The 15214-nt window shown below is 42.8% G+C and overlaps 1 protein-coding gene across 1 annotated transcript in view; it reads right to left on the bottom strand.

The window, feature by feature from the left end:
• LOC133643350 (plexin-A2-like) overlaps positions 1-15214 on the bottom strand; it is a 302471-nt gene that overhangs the window by 178149 nt on the left and 109108 nt on the right. The window contains exon 5 of the mRNA XM_062037842.1: positions 3788-3888. Coding sequence (XP_061893826.1) covers positions 3788-3888 — 101 coding nt within the window. The remainder of the gene's footprint in view (positions 1-3787; positions 3889-15214) is intronic.

Here is a 15214-nt window from a genome sequence, read left to right as displayed (position 1 = left end):
CAGCCACAACAGTACACAGCCGGCGCTTCTTTGTTTACATTCCCGAAAGATGCAGTCAAGATGGAAGAACTCGGATAACAGAGACTCTAACCAGGAGGACTTTTGACTTCGATACACAGACGCCTGTAGAGAACTGGGACAACACAGACTCTTACCAGGATTACTTTGATTTGGATGACAAAGACGCAGACGTGCTACTGTGAGTATGCAGCTTTGGCTTCTTAACATTTGATCGCTTGACCGTATGTGCGCAACTTTTTTTTGCGTATGTACGTAACTTTTTTAAAATATATAAGCTTTATGAACCTTGGGTTAGGTGAACGGTCTTTTGGGCTGAGTGATTGTGTGTGTTGATCAGGTGTTTGAATTGTATTGGCGTGTTCTATGGAGCTAGGAGCTAGCAGAGGAGCTAGGAGCTAGCATAACAAACACGCAGGTGTTATTATGCAGGATTAATTTGTGGCATATTAAATATAAGCCTGGTTGTGTTGTGGCTAATAGAGTATATATATGTCTTGTGTTTATTTACTGTTGTAGTCATTCCCAGCTGAATATCAGGTACCGTGAGTATGCAGCCTTGGCTGCTAAACATTTGATAACTTGACCGTATGTGCGCGTCACGTACGTAACTTTTTAAAAATATATAAGCTTTATGAACCTTGGGTTAGGTGAACGGTCTTTTGGGCTGAGTGATTGTGAGTGTTGATCAGGTGTTTGAATTGTATTGGCGTGTTCTATGGAGCTAGGAGCTAGCAGAGGAGCTAGGAGCTAGCATAACAAACACGCAGGTGTTTTTATGCAGGATTAATTTGTGGCATGTTAGATATAAGCCTGGTTGTGTTGTGGCTAATAGAGTATATATATGTCTTGTGTTTATTTACTGTTGTAGTCATTCCCAGCTGAATATCAGGTCACCCCCGGCTCTCACAGCATCTTCCCTATCTGAATAGCTTCAACTCCCCACTAGTCCTTCACTTGCACTTTACTCATCCACAAATCTTTCATCCTCGCTCAAATTAATGGGGAAATTGTCGCTTTCTCGGTCCGAATCTCTCTCACTTCATGCGGCCATCATTGTAAACAATAGGGAACTTTGCGTATATGTTCAACTGACTACGTCACGCTACTTCCGGTAGGGGCAAGCCTTTTTTTTATCAGATACCAAAAGTTGCAATCTTTATCGTCGTTGTTCTATACTAAATCCTTTCAGCAAAAATATGGCAATATCGCGAAATGATCAAGTATGACACATAGAATAGATCTGCTATCCCCGTTTAAATAAAAAAAATTCATTTCAGTAGGCCTTTAACAATACAATGTCATTTGTGACCAAGTATTAAGGTATTTTTTAAATTTAATTTAAATTTTGACGTTAATTGAAATCATGCAAGCGAGTTTATGCTACTGGTAATAGTTGTGATTAATTATGATTAGTCAAAAAAATATTGCAGTAATCACGTTTATAAGCAGATTAATCACACAATTTATTTTGCTCCTTTACCTTCAACAGATTCTAACAATAAAACATAATTGTTTACCAAATATTAATGTATTTTTTAATTTAATTGAAAATTTACGTTAATTAAAATCAAGCAAGCGCGTTTATGCTACTTGTAATAGTTGTGATTAATCATGATTAATCCAATTTTAAGTGTGATTAATGTAATTTCAAAAATGTATCATTTAACAGCATTACCAATAACATCTCGAGTCTAACAATACATTTGAATTCGTGACCAAGTATTAAGGTCTTTTTTTAAATTTAATCGATTAATCACAAAAATATTGCATTAATCACGCTATAAACAGATTAATCACACAGTTTGTTTTGCTCCCTTACCTTCATCGGATTCTAACAATAAAATATAATTTTTGACGAAGTATTAAAGTCTTTTTTAATTCAATTGAAATATTTACGTTAATTGAAATCATGCAAGCAAGTTTATGCTACTAGTAATAGTTGTGATTAATCATTATTAATCCAATTTCAAAAGTTTGATTCATCTAATTGTAAAAACGTATCGTTTGATGGCATTACTAATAACTAGAGATGTCCGATAATATCGGACTGACGATATTATCGGCCGATAAATGCTTTAAAATGTAATATCGGAAATTATCGGTATCGGTTTCAAAAAGTAAAATTTATGACTTTTTAAAACACAGCTGTACGTAGTGGTACACGGACGTAGGGAGATGTACAGAGCAGTTGCGTCTCCCAGTCATACTTGCCAACCCTCCCGATTTTCCCGGGAGACTCCCGAATTTCAGTGCCCCTCCCGAAAATCTCCCGGAGCAATCATTCTCCCGAATTTCTCCCGATTTCCACCCAGACAACAATATTGGGGGTGTGCCTTAAAGGCACTGCCTTTGCGTGCCGGCCCAATCACATAATATCTACGGCTTTTCACACACACAAGTGAATGCAAGGCATACTTGGTCAACAGCCATAAAGGTCACACTGAGGGTAGCCGTATAAACAACTTTAACACTGTTACAAATATGCGCCACACTGTGAACCCACACCAAACAAGAATGACAAACACATTTCGGGAGAACATCTGCACCGTAACACAACAGAACAAATACCCAGAACCCCTTGCAGCACTAACTCTCCCGGGACGCTACAATATACACCCCCCGCTACCCCCTAACCCCCCCCACAAACCCGCCCACCTCAACCTCCTCATGCTCGCTCGGGGAGAGCATGTCCCAAATTCCAAGCTGCTGTTTTGAGGCATGTTAAAAAAAAGAAGGCACTTTGTGACTTTAATAATAAATATGGCAGTGCCATGTTGGCATATTTTTCCATAACTTGAGTTGATTTATTTTGGAAAACCTTGTTACATCACAACAAAATTAGGCATAATAATGCGTTAATTCCACGACTGCATTTATCGGTATCGGTTGATATCAGAATCGGTAATTAAGAGTTGGACAATATCAGAATATCGCATATCGGCAAAAAAACGATGTGGGGGGCCTGTGGACCTGCAGCGAAGCGGGGGTGTGCCAGGACCGGCTTCGAGATCAGCGTCAGGTGCGTAGATGACCCATCTGGGAGTGTTTATCTAATCACCTGTCGCTCTGTTAAAGGCTGCAGCCGGGAAGGAGAGGGAAGTTGGAGCACGAGCGAGAGCGAGAACAGATAATAATCAATGGCTGAAAAGCAAGAGAAAGGACATTTATTGAAAAATAAATCATTGTTCAGAATCTAGACGCAGCTGTCATGTCCGTGATTGGTGGTCCAACGAACCCGGAAGCGCAAGACTTCCACAAGTCAATATCGGACATCTCTACTAATAACATCTCGATAATAATAAACTCATTCAATTTTGATGATCTGCAGAGGGCCAATAAAAAACGAGCGGCAGGTCAAAACTGGCTCCCCGGCCACACTTTGGACACGCTTGTCCTAAACAGTGCTTTTGGAGACGGAGCTGCTCGTACCCTACAACCACTTCCTTTCCTCGGGGTTGCTTTGTCAGCTGTTGCTTGTGTTGAACTCCCGGGAGCTTCAAAATAATTGTCTGGCATCAAACTGCACAAATCACTTGCTTCCTCTCATTTATAACGCTGCTCCAATAGCAATGTGGTGGTAAACCCTCTTGGGCATGGTGTGTGTGTGTGTGTGTGTGTCTGTATGTGTGTGTGTGTGTGTGTGTGTGTGTGTGTGTGTGTATGTGTGTGTGTGTGTGTGTGTGTGTGTGTGTGTGTGTGTGTGTGTGTGTGTGTGTGTGTGTGTGTGTGTGTGTGTGTGTGTGTGTGTGTGTGTGTGTTGACTCACATGTTGTACAGGACACACCAGCCACAGTGAGGGTCCCCGGAGCTCAGACACTCGGCACATGTACCGTGCTGCTCACAGGCCTCCACAGGGACCTGGGCAACCTGCAGGGGAAAGATGAAAACAAACATGAACGAGTCACACCTTCGTCACCACCTGTGAGTTAAAACTCAGCAGTTTTGTCTGCAATGTTGTCTTTGTTTTGATCGCCTGACTTAACAAAGTCACAGTCCAAACAATCCAATGTTTTGCTTCTAAAATGTGAATGATTTAATTGACAAAACAAATCTGATTACACTTGGAGAAGTAATCTGGTGATTAAATTAGTTAGTGGCTGACCTACTTGGTGTTTGTTTCATAGTAATTTCAGAGCAAGTAAATATTTGGTTCCAGGGACAAAACTGCCAAGTCATATGCCCCAGATACACAATACTGTGTACCTAGAACAGGGGTCGCCAAACTCGTGGGCCACATTGGGTTATTTGTTTATGTGTGTATATATGTATGTATACGGTCCCTGCCAAGGTTTCTTGTTGATCCCATTGGGTTGAGTTTTTTCTTGCTCTGATGTCGTTGTGGTTTGTGCAGACCTTTGAGACATTTGTGATTAAGGGCTATATAAGTCAACTTTGATAATATATATATATATATATATATATATATATATATATATATATATATATATATATATATATATATATATATATATATATATATATATATATATATATATATATATATATACATATATATATATATATATATATATATATATATATATATATATATATATATATATATATATATATATATATATATATATATACATACATATATATATATATATATATATATATATATATATATATATACACACACTACCGTTCAAAAGTTTGGGGTCACATTGAAATGTCCTTATTTTTTAAGGAAAAGCACTGTACTTTTCAATGAAGATAACTTTAAACTAGTCTTAACTTTAAAGAAATACACTCTATACATTGCTAATGTGGTAAATGACTATTCTAGCTGCAAATGTCTGGTTTTTGGTGCAATATCTACATAGGTGTATAGAGGCCCATTTCCAGCAACTATCACTCCAGTGTTCTAATGGTACAATGTGTTTGCTCATTGGCTCAGAAGGCTAATTGATGATTAGAAAACCCTTGTGCAATCATGTTCACACATCTGAAAACAGTTTAGCTCGTTACAGAAGCTACAAAACTGACCTTCCTTTGAGCAGATTGAGTTTCTGGAGCATCACATTTGTGGGGTCAATTAAGCGCTCAAAATGGCCAGAAAAAGAGAACTTTTATCTGAAACTCGACAGTCTATTCTTGTTCTTAGTAATGAAGGCTATTCCACAAAATTGTTTGGGTGACCCCAAACTTTTGAACGGTAGTGTATATATATATGATATGGTATGATATGGGTATCAGATATGGGCAACTACATCAACAATATGATTTCCCTGATACAAATGTTAGATTTTATAGTTTGGGACTTCTTGCTGGCCAAATTGTGGATGCTGGCGGGCCTGAATTTGGGGACCCCTGTTTTAGACAAATAAGTTACGTAATTAGAACAGACACATCTTTAAAATATTGTGTATGTCACCTGATTAAATGTTTACAATGAAAACACGACAATAAAAAATATAGGCAGTATTTCTGAATATTTCCCACAAAATGTGTTAATATTGATGTAAATATAAATAATTATAATCCACAGCTTGGTAATTGTTTTCTTGAAAAAAAATGAAAAAAAACCCCACTTAAACAAAAAGGGACAAGTCAGTCTTTTGAAAGTCTCTTTGAAATGAACAGCTGTTCAAAGAGCCATGAACACCATCTCCAGTTCGTAACGTCCCAAAGTGAAAATACTTGGTGAACTTCGAAGGGTTCTTCCTCAGCCTACACTCTCTACCCAGATTTGGCAGGTTCCACTCGAACTTAAGACTCAAAACGTGACAATTATTTCATGTAAGTTACTCGCTAAACTGCCAAAAGTCCTGCTGGCTTCACGCCACAGTGCCAAGCGTGGATAATGTGGACGAGCTCATACTTCCACGCATGAACGTACTGAAGGCTGTGTGAGAGCAGGCCACCATGCATACAAAGCCAGCCAGTCACCTGGTTTTTATTATTATTTTATACTTGGCTATTTTTGTCCGGCTAAACGTGTGATGCAAGCAATTTCCTGATTAAGCAATCACAAATGAAGAGTGGATTAGAGTGTCTCTGGTGCGCTAATAGCATAAGTGGGCCCTCGCTCAGGTCCATGTTGGCAAAATGGATTAACTGCCACACACAAAATAACTTCTATGGCTTGTTTTTTTTCCGGCAGTTCACAACCCGTTTGGTTCGTTCCATTAGCAAAATGAGTTTGTCCACTGGGAGGGGCTGCGGGCATAAAGTCCCAATCTGATGCGGTCTGAACAACCCATGTATTGTATTTTTTGGACTAAACGGCGCACATCAAATCCTTTAATTTTCTCAAAAATCGACAGTGCGCCTTATAACCCGGTGCGCCTTATGTACGTATTACTTCTAGTTGTGCTTACTAACCTCAAAGCAATTTTATTTGTTACATGGTGAAATGACAAGTGTGACCAGTAGATGGCAGTCACACGTCAGAGATACGTGTGGACTGCAGGTTGACGCCTGGTCAATAAATGGCGCTAGCAAGCAACGCCAGGACTTTTGTGTTTTATTTAGCATATGGAACATTACACACAGCGCTCAAAATGTTTTAGTATGACTTTGGTAAGCTACGAAGCCACACCGCTTGATGGATTGTCGGCGCATTACGGCTACCGTAGTCAGACGTACTGTGCTTCAACATACGGCATTATAATGGTGTGTGTAAAAGGACCCCAAAATGTCACCTATTAGGAGACATAATCTGGCGTTTTGTTTCGCAATAATATGCAAAACAACTTTTAAGTTAAAGTTAAAGTACCAATGATTGTCACACACACACTAGGTGTGGTGAAATTTGTCCTCTGCATTTGACCCATCCCCTTGTTCACCCCCTGGGAGGTGAGGGGAGCAGTGGGCAGCAGCGGTGCCATGCCCGGGAATCATTTCGGTGATTTAACCCCCAATTCCAACCCTTGATGCTGAGTGCCAAGCAGGGAGGTAATGGGTCCCATTTTTTTATAGTCTTTGGTATGACTCGGCCGGGGTTTGAACTCACAACCTACCGATCTCAGGGCGGACACTCTAACCACTAGGCCACTGAGTAGCACTTTTCTTACCTATTGGTACCTGCTGATCTGCATCAGTCCCGAAAACGTGCGCAAGTCCGCCATTGTAGTCAATAAGCTCCTTTGTCTTCTCTATCCTCTTGTTGTGGGGCATTCATCCTACGCTGTTGCCATTTCTAATGAAAAGTAGCGTACAGTTCTAACTAGAGATGTCCGATAATGACTTTTTTGCCGATATCCGATATTCCGATATTGTCCAACTCTTAATTACCGATTCCGATATCAACCGTCGTGGAATTAACACATTATTATGCCTAATTTTGTTGTGATGCCCCGCTGGATGCATTAAACAATGTAACAAGGTTTTCCAAAATAAATCAACTCAAGTTATGGAAAAAAATGCCAACATGGCACTGCCATATTTATTATTGAAGTCACAAAGTGCATTCTTTTTTTTTAACATGCCTCAAAACAGCAGCTTGGAATTTGGGACATGAGGAGGTTGAGGTGGGTGGGGAGGTGTATATTGTAGCATCCCGGAAGACTTAGTGCTGCAAGGGGTTCTGGGTATTTGTTCTGTTGTTTTTATGTTGTGTTACGGTGCGGATGTTCTCCCGAAATGTGTTTGTCATTCTTGTTTGGTGTGGGTTCACAGTGTGGCGCATATTTGTAACAGTGTTAAAGTTGTTTATACGGTCACCGTCAGTGTGACATGTATGGCTGTTGATCAAGTATGCCTTGCATTCACTTGTGTGTGTGAAAAGCCGTAGATATTATGTGACTGGGCCGGCACGCAAAGGGAGTGCCTTTAAGATTTATTGGCGCTCTGTACTTCTCCCTACGTCCGTGTACACAGCGGCGTTTTAAAAAGTCAAACATTTTACTTTTTGAAACCGATACCGACTGTTTTGAAACCAATACTGATAATTTCCGATATTACATTTTAAAGAATTTATCGGCCGATTATATCGGCAGTCCGATATTATCGGACATCCCTAGTTCTAACTTACATCTGTCAGTAGACTTGCTATGGAAGCGCTAAAAACTAGCGGCATGACAAAGATGACAGGGAGAAGACGCTGTCAAAGTGGAGGCACGTAAATAAAACCACACACAAAACAGCCCATCCTGAGGAAACGGTCAGAAAGCCGCTTGAAGATGATCGGTAAAACATAATCTATGCCAGTGTTTTTAACAATAGGGCATGGGCCCATTGTTGAGTCACCAACTGTGGTGTGTACTCAATTGTCATACACTTTTCCACCACTTGAGGCAGTAATGACAATATGAAATAAACAGAAGAAGTCTGGAGCTAAAGACAGAACCTGGGGATAGGTTGATTGGCAACACTAAATTGGCCCTCGTGTGTGAATGTGAGTGTGAATGTTGTCTATCTGTGTTGGCCCTGTGATGAGGTGGGGACTTGTCCAGGGTGTACCCCGCCTTCCGCCCGAATGCAGCTGAGATAGGCTGCAGCGACCCCCCGCGACCCCGAAAGGGACAAGCGGCAGAAAATGGATGGATGGATGGAGTCTGGAGCTAAAGTCAGAGAAAAGTTCTGTAAGCGCAAAAATTATGACTTAAGTGATGAAGCTGTATATATATTGCACTTAAATTGTATGACAGTTTAGTTAAGAAACATTTATTATTAATTTAGATTATTCATTGTAGTACAACATAATTGTATGTAAATGTATTTTCAACAGTTATTTATGAATTCCTTCTTATGCTGTATATGGTTGTTGTTTTCTAATCAGCCTAACCTAAGCATGAGTTTTATATGTTAAAAAAGAAGATTTTTTTGTGATTAAAACATGCTTGACAAGGTTGTAAAGTGTAAGTAGGTTGGATATAATTACTGAATACGTTTTAAATTAGGAATAGGATCACTAATTCAGTGTTAATATTTGAGTGGGCCCCATGGCCCCCCTGTGGTGGAAAAGTTGGGCCCCGAGGTTAAAAATGTTAACAACTCCTTTTCTATTCAACATTTTGACCAAAGAACCACCATTACATGTCATGTAGACCAGTGTTTTTCAACCTTTTTCGAGCCAAGGCACATTTTTTTCATTGAAAAAATCCGGAGGCCCACCACGAGCAGAAAACAATAACAATTGAAACTCAGCAGCCGATATTGACAGTAAAAAGTCGTTCTCGCAATTGTTGGATATTAATTTAAACCATAACCAACCTTGCCCCAGCCCTGTAGCAGGTAGATGTTGTTATCTACCTGCTACATCGTGCTCACTCTCACCTGGATGGTGGGCGGGGCACTGTGAGGATCATATTCTTTGATTTCTCTAGTGCCTTTAACAGCATTCAGCCAAATCTGATGAGTGACAAGTTGCTCAGGATGGGTGTCATTGTCTCCTGGATCACTGATTACTTGTCTGACAGGCCCCAGTTTGTGTGACTGGGGAGCTCCCTGTCTGATACTGTGATCAGTGGTGTCGGTGCTCCACAGGAGACCGTCCTGTCTTCTTTCCTGTTCACCCTGTACATCTCAGACTTCCAGTATAGTTCCAAGTCCTGCCACCTGCAGAAATACTCTGATGACTCTGCTGTGGTCGGGTGTATCAGAGAGGGACAGGAATTAGAGTACAGGACACTGATCGCTGACTTTGTGGAGTGGTCTCAGGCAAAACATCTGCTCCTTAATGTGGACAAGACCAAGGAGCTGGTCATCGACTTCAAGAAGAGAATGACCCCTGTTGAGCCCAACAAGATCCAGGGCCGGGAGGTGGCACTAGTGGGGCAGTACAAGTACCTGGGAGTCCATTTGAACAGCAGACTGGACTGGAAGGACAACTGCAAAGCTGTTTACAAGAAGGGCATGAGAAGACTCTTTTTCCTGAGGACGCTTAGGTCCTTTAATGTGTGCAGCAAGCTGTTGGATATCTTTTATCAGTCTGTTGTGGCCAGTGCCCTGTACTTTGCAGTGGTTTTTTGGGGGAGCAGCACCAGCAAAAGGAACTTAAACCGGATTGACAAACTGATCCGGAAAGCCGGCCAAACCATTGGCACGCAGTTGGAGGCGTTTGTGTCAGTGAGGGACAGGAGGACACTGGACAAACTGCTCGCCATCATGGACAATCCTGCCCACACACTCCACCAGACAATTGAGGGACAGCGGAGCTCATACTCCAACAGGCTCCTTCAGCTTCGTTCCCACAGTGTTCCATTCAAGAATTCCTTCATTCCGCACTCCATCCAGCTATATAATCACTCGCCATACAGCAATAGATGATATCTGTCTATTACCTGACCGCTTCTATGTTAGCTACCTCTCTTTGTTTTTAATGTATTTTTCTGCTGGATCTACAATCTATTTTATACTGCAGCTGTTACATATATGGGAGTATGCAGAGTCTGTGTCTGCAAACATTCTGAAGTGCATGGAGGATGTTAGTGTGATCAAGAACATCCCCACATGGGCCAATGAGAAACCCTGGATGAACAGTGAGGTACGTGCAATGCTGAAAGCTCAGAACAAGACTTTTAAATCTGGCGACATGGTAGCACTTAAAACAGCCAGAGCTAACCTGAACCGTGCCATTAGGGTTGCAAAGCGTGCTCACAATCAGAAAGTGCTAGACTTCTTCGAGAACCCCACGAACACTAGACGTATGTGGCAGGGCATACATGTCATCCCGGACTATAAAGCTACCCCCCGTCCTTGTGACAACAGCATCAGCTTCCTTAACAACCTCAACAACCACTTTGCAAAGTTTGAGCACTTAACACCACTCTGGCGAGAAAATCCATCCCTCGCCCTGATGAGCAGCCGCTCAACCTGGACACAGCGGATGTCCGGAGAACCCTGAGGAGAGTGAACCCCCGGAAAGCAGCGGGACCTGATGACATTGAGGGCAGGGTGCTTAAGGGATGTGCAGACCAGCTGGCCGGGGTTCTCACAGACATCTTAAACACCTCGCTGACCCAGGCTGTGGTACTATCATGTTTTAAGACGGCCACAATCATTCCAATACATTAAAAACCCACAATCTCCTCCCTCAATAATTATCGCCCCGTGGCACTCACCCCCATCATAATGAAGTGCTTTGAGAGGCTGGTAAAGGAATACATTGTCTCCAGACTTCCCCCCACATTTGACCAATACCAGTTTGCTTATCGCCCTAACCGCTCCACAGAGGACGCCATCTCCTCTGCACTCCACCTGTGCTTAGAACATCTGGAAGGAAAGGACACACATGTGCGGATGTTTTTTCTGGACTTCAGTTCGGCGTTCAACACCATCATCCCGCAGCACTTGGTGAGCAAACTGACCCCCTTGGATTCACTACCCCCCTATGCAACTGGCTGCTTGACTTCCTAACAGACAGACCCCAGTCTGTGAGAGTGGGCAACAACACCGCCAGTGCCATCTCCTTGAGCACCGGCTGCCCCCAGGGCTGCGTCCTGAGTCCGCTGCTGTTCACACTGATGAACCATGACTGCTGCGCCAGGTCCAGTACTAACCACATTGTGAAGTATGCGAATAACACAACAGTAGTGGGCCTCATCCGTGACAACAACGACATGGACTACAGGGAGGAGGTGAGACATCTGGTTGACTGGTGCAGAACCAACAACCTGGTCCTGAACGTCGACAAGACCGAGGAAATCATTGTTGACTTCAGGAGGCATCAGTCCAGCCACACTCCACTCTTCATCAACGACACAGCAGTGGAGATCGTAAGCAGCACCAAGTTCCTGGGGGTGCAGATACCTGACAATATGACCTGGTCCCTACACACCGGAGCTCTTGTAAAAAGAGCTCAGCAGCGCATGCACTTTTTGCGTCGGATGAAAAGAGCAGAGCTCCATTCCTCCATTCTCAGCACATTCTACAGAGGCACTATTAAGAGCCTACTGACCAACTGCATCTCTGTCTGGACTGGAGCCTGCAGTGCCTCAGACTGGAAGTCTCTGCAGAGAGTGGTGAGGACGGCGGAAAAGATCATCAGGACTACTCTTCCTCCTATCCAGGAAATCGCAAAAAGACGCTGCCTGACCAAGGCTCACAAAATCTGCAAAGACTCCTCCCACCCCCTCCAAGGATTGTTTTCACTGCTGGACTCTAGAAAGAGGTTCCGCAGCCTCCGTAGCAGAACCTCTAGGTTCTGTAACAGCTTCTTCCCTCAGGCCATAAAACTCTTGAACGCATCATAATAATCCCCTCAACCCCCCCCCCCCCCCCTAAAACGGATTAACTCACTGGAATATAAAGACAATATAAAATACATCCATAAACGTGGATGCATATGCAAAAGTGCAATATATTTATCTGTACAGTAATCTATTTATTTATATCTGCACCTTATTGCTCTTATATCCTACACTACGACGAGCAAATGCAACAAAATGTCGTTCTTATCTGTACTGTAAAGTTCAAATTTGAAAAGGAAGTTTAAGTCTAAGTCTAAGTCTAAATATTCTGTAATATTGTGCATGGTAATTGTTATATAGTGTATTGTGAGGAGGCGTGGCCGACGGACCGGCAGCGAGGCGGGGCACGCCGGGGCCGACTCCGAGATGGCGGCGAGGAGGCGTGGCCAACGGACCTGCAGCAAGGCGGGGCGCGCCGGGTCTGGCTCCGAAATGGACGTCAGGTGGGTGGATCGCCCACCTGGGCGCAATTCTATAATTACCTGTCAGTATGTAAAAGGACAGCAGCAGAGGAGGACGGGGCAGAAGGAGTTGGAAAGCCAGTCGATGCAGAGCGGAAACGACAGAGAGCGAGAAGAAGACGACGTGGGCGGATGAAAAGCAACCGGCAGAGCGAGCAGTTGGAGGAGAAGCTGAAAAGCGACCCGACGGGCACAGAGGTTTATTAAAAAATAAACAAAGTCACGAAACTGCTCGTCGTCATGTCAGTTCTTGGTGGTCCATGGAACCGGGAGGGAAGAAGACCTCCACAATTGACATGGTCCGCTGGCCAGGCCTCCTCACCGCCATCTCGGAGTCTGTATAATTACCTGTCAGTATGTAAAAGGGCAACAGCAGAGGAGGACGGGGCAGAAGGAGTTGGAAAGCCAGTCGATGCAGAGCGGAAACGACAGAGAGCGAGAAGAAGACGACGTGGGCAGCTGAAAAGCAACCGGCAGAGCGAGCAGTTGGAGGAGAAGCTGAAAAGCGACCCGACGGGCACAGAGGTTTATTAAAAAATAAACAAAGTCACGAAACTGCTCGTCGTCATGTCAGTTCTTGGTGGTCCATGGAACCGGGAGGGAAGAAGACCTCCACAATTGACATGGTCCGCTGGCCACGCCTCCTCGCCGCCATCTCGGAGTCGGCCCCGGCGTGCCCCGCCTCGCTGCCGGTCCGCCGGCCACGCCTCCTCACATGTATATATTATATGAAAATATAATATAATGTATCAGTATATATCATAAACTGTATATATAATATGTAAATATTACATATATGTTATATTTTATATTGCTACTATGGTACATTTTTAGTCTACTTTATACCTGCATTATCCTTTCCATCCTTACACTTTCCATCCTTTGTAACTGAGCTATTGTGTGGAACAATTTCCCTTGTGGATCATTAAAGTTTGTCTAAATCTAAGTCATCACTATAGCTCTTGTCTCAAAGTAGGTGTACTGTCACGACCTGTCACATCACGCCGTGATTTATTGAGTTTTTTGGTGCTTTCCTGTGTGTAGTGTTTTAGTTTTGTTTTGTTGATATTTTCCTGTAGCAGTTTCATGTCTTCCTTGAGCAGTAATCCCCACACCTGCTTTGTTTTAGCAATCAAAACTACTTAAGTTGTTTTTATCCTTCTTTATGGGGACATTGTTGATTGTCATGTCATGTATGTAAGTACTTTGTGGACGCCGTCTCTGCTCCACACGCGGAAGTCTTTGCTGTCGTCCAGCATTCTGTTTTTCTTTACTTTGCAGCCAGTTCAGTTTTAGTTTCGTTCTGCATAGCTTTCCCTAAGCTTCAATGCCTTTTTTTAGCGGCACTCGCCTTTTGTTTTGGTTTAAGCATTAGATACCTTTTTACCTGCACGCTGTGATCACAACAAACCATGTTCCCGACATCTACAAAGCAATTAGCTACCTGATGCCACCTACTGATATGGAAGAGTATAACATGGCTACTATGCCGAGCTCAAGACAGCACAGACACTCAACAACGGCACATTATTTGCGGAATATAATTACTGGTTTGCAAAAAATATTTTTAACGCAAGTCGGTGAAATTATATAACCTCTTACGGCACACCAGAATGTATCTCACGGCACACGAGTACGCCTTATATTCCGTTGCGCCCTATGGTCGGAAAAATATGGTAACTGCATTGTCGTGGATTGGATTGTAAAAACCAAACAATTCATCATCTGAGTTTAACTATGTTTTGTGTAAAACATATGTGCAGGTCTGATTAGAAGATGATTTATTTAGCAAGGCATAGAAACACCTGAATCCAAACGTCAGACAGGGCAGAGGTTTTATTTCCCCGAGACGTGGAGAGGATAGCATCTAGCGGCGGAGCAGCATGAGGATCAGGAGCAATCTCCTTTTTTGTCACATTGAGTTTTATGGGTCGTTCGGCTCCACAATAACTATTTGTTTTCATTTCCCCTGGAACGTGACGATTGAGACGGACACAGAGGGTTGTCACACAAATGAAAACCTAAAAAAATCCACTTCAGAGCGTAAAATCTTTGTGTATTTTTGTATTTCATTGTTTTGATTGGATGTCTGCCACCATCTTTCAAACGGCAATGCGAGACTTCTACGGCGTCTGGTTGCCGAGGTCGTGTCGGGTCGAGAACAAGGAGCCCTTGCTCGGGGTTAGGAAAACATTGTGGCTCAGGTTTAAGTTACAACGCCGGCTGCTATTGGTTTCCATGGCAACGGCTCCATAAAAGGCAGCCTTGACTCGCCGTTGCAAACGTGAATCCTGCGGCAGCCTGGCAAGCTTGCGCCCGTAGCAACGTCTTGTGTTATGTTGATGGAACCTGTTTTTTTTGGGGGGGGTTTATTTCCGTACACTTACGACATGGTACGCCACAATTTCCAGTTCCTCTTGTCTACATGTTTGAAAAGGAGTAGGAAGAAGCAGAGCTTATTTAGTCCTAGCCTTTTCCCCATTACATAGCAGTTGCTAACACTTTTGTTCACTTCCTGTTCTCAATTTATTCAAAATCTACTCCATAAACAATAACATTAAAAATAAATAAATAATAAGTGAAGTAAGTTATATT

The sequence above is a fragment of the Entelurus aequoreus genome, linkage group LG26 (genome assembly GCF_033978785.1).
Source record: "Entelurus aequoreus isolate RoL-2023_Sb linkage group LG26, RoL_Eaeq_v1.1, whole genome shotgun sequence".
NCBI classification, from domain to species: domain Eukaryota; kingdom Metazoa; phylum Chordata; class Actinopteri; order Syngnathiformes; family Syngnathidae; genus Entelurus; species Entelurus aequoreus.
This window is presented reverse-complemented; position numbering and strand designations above follow the sequence as displayed.